General features: G+C 38.3%; 2 protein-coding genes across 7 annotated transcripts; both read left to right on the plus strand.

The window, feature by feature from the left end:
- The first annotated feature begins 84 nt into the window (after window positions 1-84).
- LOC110848387 (protein FAM98A) lies at window positions 85-2,289 on the plus strand. 4 transcript variants are annotated; one of them, XM_035850777.1, is made up of 4 exons: window positions 85-199; window positions 301-337; window positions 463-1,477; window positions 1,556-2,289. In XM_035850777.1, exons 3-4 carry the CDS (start codon window positions 469-471, stop codon window positions 1,993-1,995), a joined length of 1,449 nt encoding a protein of 482 aa, XP_035706670.1. In that variant the 5' UTR covers window positions 85-199; window positions 301-337; window positions 463-468; the 3' UTR covers window positions 1,996-2,289. The 4 variants fall into 4 exon arrangements, with proteins under 4 accessions (XP_035706670.1, XP_035706669.1, XP_021951285.1 ...); XM_035850776.1 differs by having other exon boundaries at window positions 301-330; XM_022095593.2 differs by having other exon boundaries at window positions 100-178; window positions 301-330.
- Window positions 2,290-7,193: 4,904 nt separating this feature from the next.
- On the plus strand, window positions 7,194-19,955 carry LOC110848417 (zinc finger protein 423). 3 transcript variants are annotated; one of them, XM_022095628.2, is made up of 15 exons: window positions 7,194-7,578; window positions 10,640-11,936; window positions 12,050-12,329; window positions 12,445-13,211; window positions 13,834-13,923; window positions 14,004-14,434; window positions 14,519-14,588; window positions 14,748-14,973; window positions 15,059-15,525; window positions 15,611-15,714; window positions 15,793-15,911; window positions 15,986-18,042; window positions 18,126-18,194; window positions 18,286-18,906; window positions 19,008-19,955. In XM_022095628.2, exons 2-15 carry the CDS (start codon window positions 10,692-10,694, stop codon window positions 19,518-19,520), a joined length of 7,059 nt encoding a protein of 2,352 aa, XP_021951320.1. In that variant the 5' UTR covers window positions 7,194-7,578; window positions 10,640-10,691; the 3' UTR covers window positions 19,521-19,955. The 3 variants fall into 3 exon arrangements, with proteins under 3 accessions (XP_021951320.1, XP_021951319.1, XP_035706668.1); XM_022095627.2 differs by having other exon boundaries at window positions 7,194-7,573; XM_035850775.1 differs by having other exon boundaries at window positions 7,194-7,573; window positions 15,838-15,911.
- The last annotated feature ends 98 nt before the right edge of the window (window positions 19,956-20,053 follow it).

Genomic DNA, 20,053 nt, shown 5'->3' on the forward strand with positions numbered 1-20,053 from the left:
ACGTAACTGATGCATTACTTAAATTTGTTGCAAAAAAAATCGTTGTCAGTTGTGATCATTTTGCATGTTTTTTTAATGCATAAGGTGAAAACTGGAGTAAGCTGATCGTCTCGATTTACACATTGCTCATGTCTGACGCCGGCACGGGAATATAATAAACAACACGAGTTTCATTCGGGTGAGAAAAAATATTACATAGGTATTTAAAATTTCATTTGCGTTTTCCATTTAAAAAATCTTGCTTCATTAGTTAATTTATTACTAAAATCAATTTTCGTAATGATTGTGTCTAATTTTCAGGTGAATCCCTGCGGAATCCAGAGTATACAGGTACGAGGTACGATATTTTAAAAAATGACTGAAATTCTGTCACTGCATGGTTCAGATAGCTGGCTTATCGTTGTCTGTGCTAAATGTATGCATTCATTTAGCTTAAAAAATTACTTCGTTTTTTAATTGTAGGATAAAATGGAAATCAATATAACCAGCGCAATAGAAGACCTACGCGTCCCCTCGACCCATTTTAACTACCAAAATGGTAGAAATATAGATGACGACATTAGTTGTCCCCCAGCAAAGAAAGTGCCCCCATTTCTATCGGACTGGACGCACTATTCCACTCTTATCTCATGGATCGCTCTTGAACTAAAAACCCTCTGTCCCGAAGTGGACGAAGATGTCACTCCACCAAAAACAACGTCACCCGATGACCTTACCTCCTTCAAAATGGAGTTAAGCTCCCTTCTCAAAGAACTAGGATTTCCATACGTTTCCCTCCTTGAACCCCAACTTCCAGCCAGATTTGAATCTGCTCATGATCGCCAAATACTCCTCAACTTTCTCCTTTCCGAACTTCAAGCGGCCAGGATGATCCATGTACAAAAGGGAAAATCTGGCGGAGGTGGAGACATGCACGTCTCCCTCGATGAATCTCCGACAGCCAAAATATTGAAGGAAATGATGATCGAGCTAGATCTGGGGAAACCTCCCGCAGGATCTACCCCAGGTTTGATATGGACCGGAATTCTACAAAAGGTCAAGGCCCGTAATCCTACCCTAGAGCCGCTCTTTACTGGGGCGCTCAGTGATACGCAGTGGGTCAACTTGGACAATTATTTTAAAGAGTTAAAGTCTGATTATGGCATGAGGAGAGAGATGTTGCTGAAACGGCTGGACGTAACAGTGCAGTCCTTCCACTGGTCTGACAGGCTCAAAGGGGACAAGGAAGAAAAATTAAATGCCGAGTTTAGAAAGTTAAGACCAAAAATGAAGGAAAATCCGGCCGTAGAGCTGAGTCATGTTCTGGCAGCGAGGATTGATTTACCAGTAGTGGAGAAAACGTCGTCGTCATCGGTCAGAAAGAACACAAGATCTGCAGTGAATAGCGTTGTCATCGGAAAGGTGCCAGATCGTGGGGGACGACCCGATGAGGTGGAGCCACCTCCACCAGAAATGCCGAGTTGGCAGCAGAGACAAGGTGGGGCTTGTAATACTTATTGGAATATTATTGCAATGAGGCGTATAATTTATGTATTATTTATTATTGAATTTTTAGGAGCACCTGCAGCTTCCTCAGGATGGACTCAAAATCCAAACCAAGGAGGTGGTGGTGGCCGAGGGGGAGCTAGGGGTGGTGGTGGTGGTAATCGTGGAGGAGGTGGACGTGTACAAGGTGGTTGGGCACCTCGAGGAGGTGGGCAGGGTCAACAGTACCAACATGGTGATAATTATCAATCTCAACAGCAACAACAACAGTTTCATCAAGGAGGAGGTGGATATAACCAAGGGGGAGGAGGTGGGTATAGCCAAGGGGGTGGAGGTGGATATAATAAAGGTGGAGGAGGTTATTATCAACACGACAATAGGGATAATTACGATCAACAAAGGGGAGATAATTACCAAGATCAAGGTTTTGGCCATCGAGGAGGGCGAGGAGGATATCAAGATAATCGTGGTGGGCGGGGAGGTAGGGGGAGAGATAACCGAAGATATTAAATATAAAGTCACTCACTCGGTATAATGATTTAACCAAATAAGCATTTACTACCTCGTCTTATTTTCTTACATAACTATTTTGTCAAGAATCTCCATGTTTAAACAATTATGCAGCGTCGTATGAAAACCAGTGAACTCTAATATTATAAATTGGTGTTAGTAATTAATATTTAATCAAGCTCACAAATTCATTAAGTTATTTATAACACGTTGTTGTCTGAATTGGTACGTATATTTTTTAATAATTACTAAAAACAATAAAGAAAGCTAATAAAGTGATAGAAAATTATTGATTATTTCGAGTTGCGTGTCCCCATTCAGTAGTAGTTGGCAAGCATCCTAGCAATTTTGGCACGATTCGCTCCCGTGTAATAGGCGGAGGGGTCGACTATTCGTAATCGTAATAATTAGTTCTAGGTCAAGTCTCATCATTCATAATTTGTATTTGTGACGTTATCAAATACCTGATGGTCGTTGTGGATAACTGTCATATTCTCCTCTTTGTTGCGACGCTATGTAAGCGTTCGTATTAAAGTAATTCTGCGGAATGGCCACGCATGCCACCACCATCACGGTGACAAGGACAAGTAGAAAAATACTCTGAAAATTGCACAACGACAAATATTTTAAAATTTAATGTTCAATCTGTTTGCACTTTATAGTACTCGTCTTTTTCCAAAGCGTTCCAGTTTTTACCGTTTTCAAGGTGAACATATTGAGACCACAGACAACTACCTGCACAGAACAACTTTTTAGTGGTAGCAACCTTGTACTCGGACAATAGTTTTCATAGACAGACTGACCACTCTTCTCCGATCCGTTCGAGGTGTAAAATCAGAATGAGATAATTCTCCAGAACATTTTGATCAAACCCGACCACCAGAAATCCTCGGCCAAGTCAAGGGTAGTCAGTTAGTTAGTTAGCTAAATACGTATACCTGCGTAACAACAAAACCAAATGCCATCATGGCCAGCGAATTATTATCATGGATTAAAATCAAGCCTGCCTGCAACGACATTCTTCTTCCAGGCAATGCAGAAGTAGCGTCTGATATCCACAACATGGCACATTCATTCACAGCATTTTTTAAAGGAAGATGCTCCAACCACCACATTATTTGTGGTTACCTAGAAGTTAAATAAGTAAGTAGGTAAGTTTTATTTATCACATGCATGCAGTTCAGGTGGTAATTGTAAAAGCACACGACAGACAATGCCTCGAATGTGTGACAGGTTGGGCATAAATAATACGATAATTATAGCCCATCATCAACTAACTATAACTAACTGAAATGTTATTACGATATGTTGATGATGTTCAGTGTCAATGTCAACAACGCGAACGCTTCATGGGGCAGTGTAGTGGTAAGGCTGCTACTGCATTAATTGTCCACCCAACAATATCGTAGTCATACTAAATGTAAATAATTATGAATTTTCATAAATCTCAAAATTCTAGAGGGGTTGCATTGCATCATATTGCTCATTTTACTTGCAGCAATTCTGATATAATCCATATAGCTGCGTCGTAATGAAAGTTTGGAGAAGTAATAAAATAGCAGGAGCAGCATTATTATTAGGATGCTGAGGTGTGGTAAAGCCAGTTTTGGGCGACCTTGTCTTCGGTGATTCTTCCATTTCTTACAATAAAGGATGATTCTGACCATGTCCTCCACGAAGGAAAAAGGAGGAGACAAAAGTTCTGAATCTCTTCCCACAATAGTTGTAATATGGAGAACCAATTGTAGTAATAACAAACAACGAGCTGTATAGTAATAATATAAGCTGAATAATAAGGAAAGAAGAAATGGTGTGAAACATAAAATTAATATGTACGCAAATACCGTTTTATGATCCATCATCACAACCACGAAGTACATTTAAGTATTACCCGAAAGATTTATGGGTTCGCAAGTATCAAATTATTTGCATAAATTACCTCACATCGTAAACAATTTTGACTTTTCATGTCCATTTCCTCTTTGTTAGAAGCCTGCTAACGGGAATTTACTAGAAATTTTATCAAACATTTAAATGCACTTTTACAATTTCTTGAAAATTTAGTACATCCTGTTTTGCAGTTTAATACAATTGTGCATTTTTCATATTTGTTTTTTGCAACTAATATGCATTCTTATTTTGTAAAGAACAGTGTCGATATGAACATACACATATATTATGTCAATCTTCAATGTTAATCGGCAAATCGTGATGGGTTGTCTTGCGACAATTTTAGTAGACTTAACGTCTCAGGGTGTGTGAGAATAAAAAGGCAATACAGTAACGTTTAAGTTGCCCATTGTTTACTTGATTTTTTTTAACTTTAGTTTCCGCAGTCTATGTATCGTATGTACATAATTGCGACCTTATTATAGAACTTTTTGAAGGAAATGTGTGAGACTCAACAATTAAACCTTAACCCTGTGATTACTATGATTAGGATCAGTCGAGACATGCGCTTGCCGACGACATGTAGAAAGGCCAAGTTTAATTTACAAATGTGCTGGACATCATGTTTTATAAAGCTCTGTAAAGCTCATAACTCCACATTGATTTCTTAAGATAATGAATTTAAGCATTATTCATTATGTAAACAGAATACGCCAATCGGCGTTATAATCGCGCATCAAAATATATTATCGGACTTTCACCGATCACGAAACTAGTCAAATTGAGAAAGCAAATAATCATTACAAGTTTATATCGATCCACAAGCTAAATACTGACAAATCATTTCAATCTTGTTCTTACATTCTTAGATGAAAGTTGAAGGATTTCTTGCCTCAAAATTAAGCACATAAATCGGTTATTATTCCCAATGTATTATTAATTACGTGCTCGAAATGGGACGCAGATCGTAAAACTAATTTGTCTCTGTACTCACAATGGCACTGTTGATAAAAGAATGATGACTACAAAATATTGTTATTGCTGATTATTCAATTCTATATACAATGACCTCGTTAATACACATTTGCTCCGTCTCGTGCTATCCGATTGCTTGCAAAAAGCTGTCGTCACCAAAAACAAATCTCCAATTTCACATGTGTGTATGCCTATTTTTTGCGATAAGCTGACTTTGCAATCATTACAATATCTAGAATAGCTGGATATGTAATTCATCTTTAAAGAAAAAATATAAGCCTTGACTGAAGAAGACGCTTGTGCAAAATAGAAATCCAGGCTCAACTATGGCAAATTTCTAGGCTCGAGCTATCCCCGGGTCCATATTAAAATATGTACATTGTGTTTGTCATTGATTAAGAAGAAATGCAGAATTTCTTTCATCACAATCGTCATCATTCATCATGGGTAAAGAGAAGAAGTTGCGTAAGTAAACGGGGGTGAACTCCAAATCGCATGAATAACATGCTGTTTTTTTGTTGCTTCTGTACTTTTACTTTTACTTTACTCCTCGGAATATGGGTGGCATCGTGGCATTACGAGATATTATTGGGGTCGATAAAGAAGAATTGCTCGGAGGAGGATGAATGGACCACAGCCGGAATGGAACCGAGTTGTTTTGTTGCATAATGTGTTGGGTCCGTCGTTTCAATAGGATATGTTGATAGATAATGTTGGAATAAGTAGGACCACCATTGTCTACGGGACAACACGTCATCTTCGTGCAATGTGATCATCACCATCTAAAAAAAACACCTGCAGAACTATTTATTATGCGGACAGAGTACATATAAACTTTGAGTTTTTGTCATATTCGTCATGTAATCTTGGGATATTCAGCAATGGTTTTTTCATTATTGCACTAAATGAAATAGTTGAGTACGCAACTGGGGACGACGAATTTCTATTCATGAATACATAAATGTGTAATGTTAGACTACGATATGAGTCATGAAGATTCATGAAGAAATTTTGGAAAAAAGTGGCAGAATCGTACAAGTTGTGATTCACAACTTGTGAATGTAAATATGTGTTATTATTAGTACATAATAACCTACAAATCTGTGTTTATTACATAACTTGCTACATAAAACAAACACGATATGATACATTTTACTAAAAAAAATCTAAAACATACGTTGCGTTTTACATAATTTTAATATTTAACGTTGTAAAGACTGCTTGCTATCTGAGGACAATGCACCTTTATTTATTTATGTATTTATTTCCGATTGTAAAAATCCAATCTGACTCTGGCAATGACTTTGGCGACTGGGTTTAACGTAGGTGGTTAGTGAATTTAATGTGACGCATTTAATGTTTGATAATACTGAATAATTTGAACGATAAGATAAATAAATCCGTGGTCATATATACGTTAACGTTGCGCTACAATGTATTTACGTGCTAATAGAAGATTGCACAGGCATAATTCATAAAATACACATCTTTCTTTCATCCGTACCACGGCAGATTAGATTATGAATTTGGATACACCCAACAACGCAACTCGAAACCAATTTCAAGTCGATCATCAAATTCCATGAAGAATATATATCTAAAAGTATGCAGACGACTCACTAACCGCAATAGGGACAAATATTATGCGAATAATGATGTTATACATAAAACCTCATCTCCAATTCCGTTCCCATCTCAAACTACAAACTACTTTAAATTCAGTTAGTCCTAACTCGGATTTAATGTAGAGCAACAAAACGAGTAGGTATTTGTGTATAAATCTACATAAATATACAGCACGGACAAAAATATTCATCCCCTGGTATCAATAAGGTCGCCCCATTATTAATTATTATGCTACCTCTGCTACTCGCAAAAATTAATTTAGTCCAAGTTAAATAACTTTGTATCATTGAAATGCGCACGTCTAAATCGATTCTGGACATTCCAAAGAACACCATAATTCATAATTTATGTCATAAAATACTCTGTAATAAGTAATGGAATAAATAGGACGCTTGGAGTCATCTGGCGACGACGACAACGACGACGATCATCGTAAACCACGCTCAGACCCAGTGTTAACCATTCCGTGTACATAATATGTACAGCTTAATAAATAAAGGCATCCAATCCAACGCACGCAAATGCAAACCACTGGAAATATCACCACAGCTTTTAGACTTCGATAAAAGCTGTAGGATAGCTAAACCGTAAGCTAAACCTATGATCACTCGATATACCATCAATGTTGAAAATAAAGGAGTTTACATATACGCGTAGCCCCATGCTCAAAAAAGCTGGATGGAGGGGCTTGCTTTTCCTGCTTGCCACAGGAGACCGCAGTCCATAGTCTGACTCAGAAACGACTCGGCGGAAGATATTGGACAAGCAAAATAATTATTGCCACTGTCGCTCGAAAGCTATTTCACAATTTTGACACCAACAGAAATTATAAGCGGCAGGAATTTGTAAAGTGAAAGTTCCTGCATTAAAGTGATCATCACATTCACATCACAAATCGAGCAGTAATGAAGTAACAGAGAGTGTTGGTTTGGTATTTGTTACGGGAGAACAAAAGTCGTTGTTTGTTTGGCTCTACGTAGTCATCGGCTTTGTGTAACTATTACAATTGAGCTTTTCGTAGTGGGTGTGCCCATGGGCATGGAGTGAAAACATCCTTCCGAAGGGGAACATAATTCCAGTGGAGAAAGTAAGGTGAAAGTTTTATTTCATTTGGTTACGTATATTCCAGCTGGGCTTTCTCTTCTCAAGATCTGGGAGAGATCAGGAGATTCGAGATCCGAGTATAGGCGTGTGTCGCTTGGTGTGGGGTAGAGCATTGATTTTGTATGATGAGGCAACTCCTCTTTCCGGTGTGCAATGCAGTAATAAGATTGCCAAAAATTTGCCGCATGGCTAAATACGTTGCATATTTAAGGGCACATGTTTAATTTAGCTGTGCCATTCGGGATATGTACTTATTTAGAAGGGCAATGATCAACGATATATAACGAGAGTCGGGACCAGATGATGATAAAGGTTGCATTCAACAGCAAGGGATAGTATTTATCTCTGGTATCGAGGGGTTTCTACATGCATTACTTATTAAATAGGGACATCCGCAAGAAAAGCTTGAGGGTGCACTGTGGTAATAACGGTGGCATCATTTGAGACGTGAAAGGGCTCTCTCCCTTAGTTTGACTGGTTAGCCTGTCTGCAGCAGCAGCGTGGGTTGGATTTGGATATATAACCCTGGTCTCAATTCGAAAAGTGGATGATAGGGGGACTTTGCACGTTATATATAAATGTGATGTGCAAGTAGTTATGCTGCTGCAGAATGAGGAACAAATATATTTATCTATAACACCGGCTTGTGTGCTATTGTAATAGCGGCTTTCACCGAAATGCACCCAAGAAATGCAAGCAATAATTTTGGAATGCATTTATTTTCTAATAACATGCGGTTTCAATTTTGCACAATATTCAAAATGAAGACAAGTAGTTTAGCTATAACTAGTCCATCACAGGTTTAGTTATATTTTTTTATTATAATATGGACGTGGAAAATATGGATGCAGAAAACTTTCAAAACTTCTATTATCTAACAAGGGAATCTTGTATGTTGTACTGTCACATCTCGATTTCATGTCGGATGGTCTTAATTGATAGATAATTGAGTGTAACCAAAACTTTGTCATAGAACAAAACGGTGCTAAATCACGTTTTTGCAAAATATCTGGTGAAAGTTGCACCAAAACTTGCAATTTTTCCAATGCTTTTAACATATTCAACAACCTTCGGAATAATGACAAGAAGTTTATAAATTATAAACCTGTCCGTAATTTCATACTGATCACCAATATGCAAACAAAACATGCAAACATTGACCTTTTTTTTAAATTACGAAAATCTGCAAAATTTTCTAAATTTGAATTTCGTCGATTTTTGAAATTTTAAAGAAATTTAAATCTTAATCTTCTTTCATTTAAGCGTTGCAAAAAAGTTTTCAAAAAAGATTTTTTTTCTTGTTGCAACTAAATTGGAGGAAATTTCCAAAAATTGAAACTCACACTTTTTCATGAAAAAAGATGTAATGACCAATGCTAGTTTATTTTAAAAGTTGGAATAAATTCTGGAAATTTATATCGTCAGCTTTTAACATATTCAACAACATAACTCTTCTACACCTCCTTCGAGATTTTAAGCTTTTTTGAAAACTGAAAAAAATTCATCTTGGAGGGACCCTATGGGGTCCCTCCACTATGGAATATATAGGACGTCCTATATATAAGCTGACGATATAAATTTCCAGAATTTATTCCAACTTTTAAAATAAACTAGCATTGGTCATTACATCTTTTTTCATGAAAAAGTGTGAGTTTCAATTTTTGGAAATTTCCTCCAATTTAGTTGCAACAAGAAAAAAAATCTTTTTTGAAAACTTTTTTGCAACTCTTAAATTAAAGAAGATTAAGATTTAAATTTCTTTAAAATTTCAAAAATCGACGAAATTCAAATTTAGAAAATTTTGCAGATTTTCGTAATTTAAAAAAAAGGTCAATGTTTGCATGTTTTGTTTGCATATTGGTGATCAGTATGAAATTACGGACAGGTTTATAATTTATAAACTTCTTGTCATTATTCCGAAGGTTGTTGAATATGTTAAAAGCATTGGAAAAATTGCAAGTTTTGGTGCAACTTTCACCAGATATTTTGCAAAAACGTGATTTAGCACCGTTTTGTTCTATGACAAAGTTTTGGTTACACTCAATTATCTATCAATTAAGACCATCCGACATGAAATCGAGATGTGACAGTACAACATACAAGATTCCCTTGTTAGATAATAGAAGTTTTGAAAGTTTTCTGCATCCATATTTTCCACGTCCATATTATAATAAAAAAATATAACTAAACCTGTGATGGACTAGTTATAGCTAAACTACTTGTCTTCATTGTGAATATTTATATACATCAAGTTATAAAATATCATATACATATACACAAATTAATTAATTTGCAATGAGAGACGAGTCAACGGTGATATTATCATTCATAAGTGACCAAGTCTATCAACAAATTGTGCAAAATTGAAACCGCATGTTATTAGAAAATAAATGCATGCCAAAATTACTTTTTGAGTGCATTTCGGTGAAAGCCGTTACGACATTAAATAATTGAAGTCAGTCGCGGAGGTGCCGAATTGAAGTTAAATAATGAAAATACTTACTGTTTCCAATAACCGGATAAAAATGTGCTGGGTGGCGTGAGGACAATATAAGTCGTAGTGGGTGGGACGCACGCTTTCTAAAAAATTATTTGGGGGTCGTTTGAACTTATTTTCGACGAGACCTTTATCCGGCGGGAGGAGATACAGATGGTGGAAATACCGGCCATTATTTTACCAGCACCCGTTTCATATTTCATTCAGCACCACTTCACTTTAGTTAGTCTGAAAAAGAAATCAGGATTTGACAAGACTTCGTACTGCCGGTAAATATACTTGTTGGTGGTGAGGTGACGCGTGAGGCCGTTCGTGTCCACCACCATTAGATTCCTAAAAAATTGCAAACCATTCTCAATCAATCATCAATTATTTTTTAAATCATATTAATTAATTAGCTAGGTCACAATTTCCACTCCAAAAGCGCCCCTTATTATCTCTCAATCACCCACCTTGACACACCTATTTATCCGCTAGATAAATATTGTACATATATTTCAATTTAAATATCCTCAAAATGACCGACTGGAATCCGTCCTTATTGACTTTCAGATTTCTTCAGCCAGAATTTATCCGTAGTTATCGCAGTCAAAAGTACGGCAAGATGCGAACTCTCCGGAGTGGAAAGCCACTTCCCGACCCTCCACCGGTTATGAGGGGCAGCCGAGGTGAGGTCACTCCCTCCGCCGCGAAGGCGTCGTCGGTTGCCAAAGCGCCAGCAGTAGTAGCAGCTGCAGTAGAGGAAGAAAAAGTCGCCATTCCCACAACAGCTTCTCCACCTGTCGTTGAAGATTCTACCACGGAAGAAGAAAGTCCAGGTAGTTTTGATAACCTCTTCATTGAAAAGGTACCTCAACCTGAAACGCCAACAACAACACTTAATAGTGAGGTCAGTACATCAGATATTAAAGACGCTCCAGTTACTGAAGCTGTGGTTATGTCCGAACCACCTCCAGTCATTGTAAAACGAGGTCGTGGAAGACCTCCAAAATACCCAAAAGTTTCGACGACCCCATCCTCATCTTCTACACCCCTAATCCCAGCAAAAGCAAAAGTTGGCCCGACTAGAAAATCCGAACCTGCTAGTTTAACACTGGCCAGAAAACGACTGCAGCTGGAGAAAGAAGAGCTTAAAGCAGTCAAGACAAGTGATAATAAAGAACAAGGAGATCTCCCAAAAAGTGAAAATGACCCTGCTGTTGCCACCCCTCCTTTAAAATCAGATGATGAAAGTCATCCTTCAAAAAAGATCAAGATTGACGATGAGATCGCCGGCCCTTCAGGCACTGCCACCACGCTTCAAGAAAAAGAAATCGCCGCAACACCAAAGGTTCCTTCCATCACAATTACGACTGCTACTCCTACCCCAGAGCTTCGTCGATCCCTTCGATGTCCCAAAAAGAAGCCGGCCGTGATCGTTCAAGCTACTATGGCAGTGGAACGAGATGCTCAACCTTTCCTCGAAGCCTGTACGATTTGTGGGGAAGAATTTAACAAGAAGATGTTACTTCAGCGACACATGAAAACCCACAAGGCTCCTGACCCGCCAAAGAAAATTGCAGCGGCGACAACTCCTAAAGTTGCACCCCGACCCAAGCAACCTGAAGTCATTGATAATCTTGACCATGTCAACTATGAAAATGACGATGATGACGATGAAGAAGAGGGGTTCGAGGACTATGAAGAAGGCGAGCGCAGTTTTGACATGAAACCTCCCATCATTGACTTTACGAGGAAGCGCCCCTCCCAGTCGTCAATTTTGATGAAGGATCCCGTCACTTGTAACGTGTGCGGAATGACCTTCACTCGCAGGGCGCATCTCAATCGACATATGTTGTTGCATACTGGGGTGAGCTTCACAATTCTCTTGTTTTGTCATTTTATTTTATCGTACTTTTAATTCATGTAAATTTTACTAAATGTTTGTTGATTTTATTTATATTTTACTTTGATATTATATAGATCAAGCCCTTCACTTGCGACATATGTAACCTCAAGTTCACACGGAAAGACCACATGTTTGCTCATAAAGTGAAGCACGAGAAAGAACACAAGATACAATGTGCCCAGTGTGGGGGAGGATTCGCGACTTGGCAAATTCTGCAGGATCACATCAAAAATGTTCATTCTTCATTCAAACCTGCAACCCCGGGTCGTCCCAAGACCGTTGTCCACAACACGAATCCAGATAATGCGTGTGATGTCTGTGGCAAGACATTTTTGCAGCGTCGCTACCTTAGAGGTTTGTGAATTAATAAAATAATTGTTGATTTATAAATAATAGTGACAAATTTTAGTTTGGATAATGCTGCAAAAAATATATAATGATAGGTTCTAATGTAAATTTTATTTTACAGCTCACCGGAAACTTCATATACGAAAGGAGGCCAGAATTTTGGCTCAATTGAGAATGGTGGAGCAGCAGCATTTCAACGACGACGAGGATTCTAATCAAGACATGGACAACGACGACGGCGAGTTTGACGACACTGGCGATATGGAGATAGATGAAAGCATTTTGAATCCAGAGGTTCAAATTGATGATAGATCATCCTCTCCAGCAAAAATCCAACCAGGAACCCACTCTCCTTCTTCCTTGGGTCGACAAGAACAAGACGGGTCTCCAGCATCAGCAGCATCCTCAAAACAATCAAGCACTGCAACAAGGAAATCTTTAAGCTCGATGAATCGTGTCATCCAGTTGGCCGAAGAAAGCAGTGGTGGTTCCGGATCTGAGGCTGGATCTCACGACTCATCCGTCGTATCTGTGGAGAATGCCAACTTGGACAAAGATGAGCTAGACGACTTTATCGATTACGACTACAAGGCCATGATGCAGCTCAAATCTGGCAATTTTGAAGACTTTGGAGATGATGATGATGAGGATGATGAAGACTTTCCAAACACGTCGATGGAGTGTTCCGTGTGTGGAACGACCTTTACAGAGAGGGCCGAACTCAGAAAGCATTACAGAATTCATAAAAAGAAGTTTATTTGCCGTTTCTGTGGACTTAAACTGGCCAGTGCAGGGTCACTGATGAGACACAATCTTATTCATACAGGGAAGAAAGAGTTCTCTTGCAAACTATGTTCTCGCCGTTTTAGCAGGAAGGACACTTTAATGGTAAGTAACAGTAGTTCTCATCAGAGAATGAAGCTTGGTCGGGCATTTCCCATCTCATTTTCTGAGGTTGCCAGCTAACTCCTCAGGTTTACAAATGAATGGATGGGGACGAACACAAAGGATATGAGTAATTTTAGTCTGAAATTGTTTAAGTTGTTTTGAGTTACTACGTGCACTATCGATAAGTAATTATCTCGCTAATTAATGTCGCTAAAAATTGTTTTTCGTTTTAAAAAGATTGACAACTTCAAAATAATTAAACCATTTCAATTTGGAACTGTACAACTTTTTTTGAGTGACTGTAATACCAGTACTACCTTTGACCAATTATCTCAGTAATTATTAAAAAAATACAACTACATTGCAGCTTTCGATAAAGCGTATTATAATTTTATTTTAAATAAAAATCATCGCGTCATGTGTGTTTGTCCCCTTCAGCTGCCACTGTGTAGTTGCCAATGCTGAAAAGTCTTACGGCAGCTTGGTCGGGCACAACATATCCCTGCCCGACCAAGCTTTATTCTCTGGTTCTCATTAGCTAAGTTAATTAAATTAGCTTTTAATAGTTTCTATCTTACATGGAATGACGGTGACAATAAAAATTGAATTATTTTGAATTCAGGTACACTTGCAAGCCCATGAAAAATCGTCAACCCGAATTAATATGCCGAAACCATACTTGTGTAAAGTATGTCACGCAGGATACACAATGGTTCGTCATAATCATATATAATTTATTAAAACGTGTTTGCTGTTGAACTTATCTACAAAATCTATTTGGGTTCATTACAGAAATACAACTTAATTCGCCACATAAAAATGTGTCACGGTAGCATGACGGCGACAAACAGGGCTGCAATTTTAAAACAGATTAAGCAAAAGTACAAAAACGGAATTCCTAGCAGCTCAAACAAGGTTGATCGCAATAGCTTTGAGGGATTGTCCGATGATGAGCGTCAGTTTTTTGAGAACGGCGACGTTAAGATTAAAAATGAACCTATGGATGGTGAAGAAGGTTACTTCGAGGAGGATCTAAATCCCTTCGATGAAGAAATAGAGCAAGATTTCCAGGAGGATGAAAGCCATTCTCAGAGACACGATGACAGTTCTAATCAACAAAATGGTGAAGCTGGTGGCGAGAACGGTGGGGGCAGAGGAGGTGGATTATGCAACCACTGCGGGAAAGTGTTTAAAAATGCGAAGTCTTTGAACACCCATAAATGGTACAGTTGTCAAATATTAATTAAGTAGTTTAAGTTATATGATAATGTGCATAAGATTCTATTATTGATTATTATTTTGTGCAGGTATCATTCCCGAGATAAACAGTTTATTTGTCATATTTGCAACCGGGGATTCAAGTATTCAACTGACCTGGTGAGTTTTTTTTGCGAATTTTTGTATTACGAAAGCTTTAGTTGAAAAGAGGAAAAGATTTGCTTTATTTTTCAATATTTCAAATGATATGTTGAATTAATTATCAAGACATTCATTGAAAAGACGAAAAATTAATTAATATATGTAATTACTACTCAGGGTCGTCACATTAACACACATGGGAATGATTCCGAGAAATGCAGTACTGCCCCTGCAGCTACTGCTGTCTCCAAGCCTATTCCAAATACGAATTCAGGACAAAGTTCGTCAACATCTTCTCAAATAAAAATTGTAACCAATACAGTCCCAGGCCCACGATTTATCCGTCACCAGTTAGGACGCCCAATCAATTCGATAGACACAAGACCGTTTGGTTGCAAGATATGTAAGTTTAAAGCACTATTATAATTCGCCACAATTTACGTTTCTCACGCAGCAGAAGCTTTAGAATGACTAATGGTTATATACAGGTCCACAACGTTTTAACCATCGTTCTAACTTGTCTCGACATGTTCGCCTCATTCACAAAGCAAACAATCCAAGGACACGAGGCCCCACAATTAATCTGCAAAATTATTTGCCAAAGGTTCAACCAATTAAGCTCTCCAATGGTCAGATTGTTCAAGTAAGAAAAGCGGAAACACATCCAGGTTCTATTCGGGGGCCTATGGCGCAGCCACAAGTACAAATGCAGCAAAAACAACCACCGCAATATACAAACATCGCCTCTGGTGGAGGTAGTAGTAGTAGTTACATGTCATCTTCATGGAATGGGAACGTTGGAATGCCGAAACAACTGGGTGGCAGTCCAGACAGTAGGAGAAGTTCAGCCGGATCCACAGTTCTCACACCAGATTCATTCACCTACGACCCCACTTCGGATCGGCCGTATATTTGCAATACGTGTGGGAAGAGTTTTGAGAGCAAGAACAATCTGGTAATTTATTTTAATGAATAATTTTACTAGTAATAAGTCTGCAGATTTCGTTTTAATGTGTTTTTTTTAAATAATTATTTTCTAGTGGACTCACTGCCGTATTCATAACAAAATTTTTGGATGCGAATTTTGCGGATTAAAAATGGCAACTCGAGGCGATTTAATTCTGCACTTGCGAACGCACACTGGGTATGTATCATCATCAGACAAATATATTACTGCAACAAGTTGCAAATCGTTCAAAACTAGTATTATTACTTGCCACAGTGAAAAACCGTTTGAATGCCATCTTTGTGACTGGAAATTTTCCAGAAAATCTGGACTCAATAAGCACATGGAGAAATATCACGGTCCTGAAGGGAAACAGTTACGAACCTACAAAATGGGTAAATAGTAAATATATTTACTTTATTAATTTCATGAGATATGATATGATTGAGAAATGGATACTAATTTGCAGACCAATCTCAAGGAAGTTCTATGGAAAACATGCAAATGAACAACTCTGGGATGGAAATATCCACCATCACTGCCATGGCACATCGTTCCATTCAATCAGGTGTTGGTATGCTGAAATCAGTAATGCACAAGAGTGGTACTGGACTCACAATAACGAAAATAGGAGGTGCCGACACCAACGTTGCTCACCGATACTCGTGCCGACTTTGTAATACCATCTTGATTGGAAAAGTGCAGTATATTCGTCACATGAACGCACATTCAAAAACTAAGGAAAATGCAGACAAGTTGCTGGAGAGTCGAGTTGAGGTGTCGACAGAAAATCCATCATCATTCACTTGCAAGGAATGTGGTCAAGTTTACGAATCACAAGAACTTTTGACAAAACACATCCTCACTCACTCTGAATCAGACGCTCCAAGGTGTATCTTGTGCGGCAAATCATGCACATCACTCGGTTTTCTAAAGAGACATTACCAATACGTCCATCCAGGTCATCCCAATCCTGTTGATAAGATTCTGTTGAGCAATACATCCCCTTCCTCCCTCACTCAACAAAGTGACGAAAATGTGACAACGACAATCAATGGCGACAATAACACAAAACCAACCGTGGTCAGAAAAGTCATCCGAGGTGAAAATGGAGAGGAAGAAAGTGACGAAGAATTTCCAAATGAGTCTGACGATCCTCCAAATTTGATAAAACCTCAAGAAAAAGGGAAGGAGTCACCTGTAAAACCATCATCATTGCAAGTTATCGACGTCGATAATCTCGACGTGGACGAAATCGTTTACGCTGCCAACAACCACCACATCTACAAGAAAACAATTTCCCCATCATCGAACAGTACTATAGTAAAACATGCCACCAATACCCACCTTCTGAAAACTTTCGTTTGTCCCGTTGCCGAATGCCAGCGAGACTTTCAGGTGAAGGCCGACTTGTTAAAACACATGCGTCGCCACGTTCAAGAACAACGACATCAATGTCGAATCTGCACTGCTAGATTTCCTCACAAACAAGATGCTCACCGTCACATGAAGAGTGTTCACAACTTTACATGCAAGAGTAGAAATTTCCCGTGTGATTTCTGCGACCTCCACTACGCCACAGAACCTGATCTAAGCAATCATCTACAATCAGTGCACAAAGTCACCATGGAAGAGGTGTTTGATGAAACGGTAGATGATTATGATTCTCATGAAGTAGAGGAGATGAAAACTAGTGGAAATAATGAGGTTGATTATGAATTGATGTTAAAGCATCGTGAAAATGAGGAGGAGGATGCTTTAGCTGCTGCTGCTGAGGCTTATGCTGAAGTAGACGAGGACGAAATACCGGATCCTACCTCATTCCTTGAACAGTCGATGGGAGTATCCGCCACCACGACCCCCGTTACGAAGAATGAACAAAATGACGACTATTTCTGCGAATTATGTAATAAAGTCTTTGAAACTCGTCAAAAGTGGCTTTATCATCGGTATTATCATATCCGCGAAGAAAAGTACTTCTGTTCCCATTGCGATGAAAAATTTAAATTGAGGTCCCACCTTGAACGACACATTCGCACATATCACAATGAAGAGAAGCCAGTCTACAACATTCTCACGTGTGATCAGTGTCCTCGAAAGTTCACTCGAGAGTACGATCTGACAACACACATTCAAAAGGTTCATCTTCAAATTCCTCCTGCAGCAATTCAAAAGCAAAGACTATCCGCCGCTTCAGCAGGAAGCAGCCCCATGGTTCGGGTGAATAGGAATTCAAATCCAAACTCAATTTTGAGGTCACAAATCCCAGCTCAATCGTCGTCGTCGTTGTCAAGTCCGAAGCCGTCCACTTCACAAGCATCACTTTCTTCTATGTTGCGTGGATTTCCAAAAGGAGTGACGATTGTGAGAAAGTCGTGGCCTGCAATGACCACTCCACAAAACAAAGGTATCGTTATGACCAAAGTGACTTCAGCTTCTGCAAAACCGGTCCCTCCAATGCAGAGCACCATGCGCCTAGGTCCGAATGGGTGGTATTCGTGTAATTTGTGCAACAAAAAATTCAAGGTACCACTATTTAAGTTTATTATGTATGTATAATGCAACTCATACTTTGAAATGTTCTAAATATGTCCAACAATTATTCACAGGAAAAGAAGAGCATCGATGCTCATCGGTACTATCACAATCGGGAGGAAAAACACTTGTGCACTCATTGTGTAAGTTGTAGGATCACTAAGCTGCGAAATGAAAATTTCAATCGTTGTACTTTTATTTAGTTTACAATAAATTACTCTGTGTTCATTGCAGGGTGCAAGGTTCAAGCAGAAGAGCGACCTCCACAGACACGTTCGAATTCATCACAATTCAATGAACCCCAAGAATACTATACATTGTCCTCACTGTTATAGAAGCTTCACTGATATTCGCTACATGAGGATGCATATTAGACGCTATCATGGAGATGAAGCACAAGGTTCTTCCGGACGCATGCAAGGGCCCACTGCTAATGCTACAAAGTCTTTTCAAAGACATGGTATAAATCAAAGAGGAAATGTGAGGATGGAATTGGAAGATGACAACGATCAAGAAATGATTTACGGGGACGAGGATGAGCAGGAAGAAGGGTTAGATTGGAATGAAGACGAACAACAGTTTTTAGATGAAGATGACGAAGACCAGAGACAAATGAGGACAATGGAACAGTTGGAATATCTCCAGTATCAAAATGAAGCTCAGTCTTCTGAGGAATCATCGTCGGAAGGAGGAGGTGGCTTGCAATTGACAATTTCTTGCGAATCATGTGGGGTTGAGGTTGAAGCTGCTGATATTGCGGAACATGTTTGTTCTTCAGAGGACGATCTACAAGAGGAACAAATGTTTCAAGACGAAGAAAAAGATCTCGAAGAAGACACGGTTGAGATTAAGAAGGTAGTCACAAGAATTTAATCCACCGCTTTCTCCATTTTTTATCCATTTATTTTTTTACTTATTTGATTTATTTGTATATTGTATCATTTATTCATTTTTAGTTGGTAGAACAAGAGCCCAACACTCAAACTCTCGATGAATCTCCTACTATTACACTGAAGAACAAAGAGGATGAAGGAAATGAAATACAAGACGAAGAAATTGCTCATGAAAATGTCAAACCTGCAGACATTACGCCATTTGAAGAAATTGCTCATAAAAATATCAAACCTGCAGACACAACGCCTTTTGAAGAAATTGAACAAGCATCAAAAGTAACGATTGGTCTAAAATTTGATGAACTTGTCGCAGACCCGCAACCTGAAGATGTGACAACGACTGATCAACAATCTGAAGACGTTGTTGAACCAAACCCAAAAGATAATGGTGATGAAATCGGTGAGGAAAATCAGGAGCTGCAGAATATTCTTCTAGCAGGTTCAGGAACTCAAGACGAAAAAGAGCAACCGACAATAGATTCGACGACCAATGACCCACAATCTGCACCCAGTGCAGACGCAAGTCAGTCTGAAGAATCCTCTGGAACGGATGTCCCAACACTTCCAGAACTATAAAATATATGTAAAACTACGTATCTGGTCAATGCCTGACTTTTCTCGTCGGTCTGATAAATTACAATGAGTCTGATGATTAGTACCATTATTTATGTTATTTTTTTCTAGTATTTTATGTTTTATCAAGATTTTAACTTCTATGTTAGTTTAATTGTTAAAGGTTTCTTGAATCACTATATAAATTCTTGTTTTCTGCTTAAATATTTAAAACTAATTTTATCTAATTATATTTTCAAAAATATTTAGACTAAATAAAATTGAAATATATTTAGAACTGTTTATACCAACTTATTCTAGCTATTCTTACAACATTTTGAGGGAGGAATTCTTATGTAAACTTGTCTCAATTAGGTTAGAAATTGATACTAATGATGATAAATGTAAACAACACAAATATTGAATAAATAAAGTGTTTCAGTACAAAAATATAAACGATATGGTAAATTTTCAATCGTAATCCAATTCCAATCTTTCAAATCCAATGAAATTTTATGCAGATTTGTGGCCAGAAGCTATAGAAGTCGTAGAAACTA

This window comes from Folsomia candida, unplaced genomic scaffold, assembly GCF_002217175.1.
Source record: "Folsomia candida strain VU population unplaced genomic scaffold, ASM221717v1 Fcan01_Sc004, whole genome shotgun sequence".
NCBI lineage: Eukaryota > Metazoa > Arthropoda > Collembola > Entomobryomorpha > Isotomidae > Folsomia > Folsomia candida.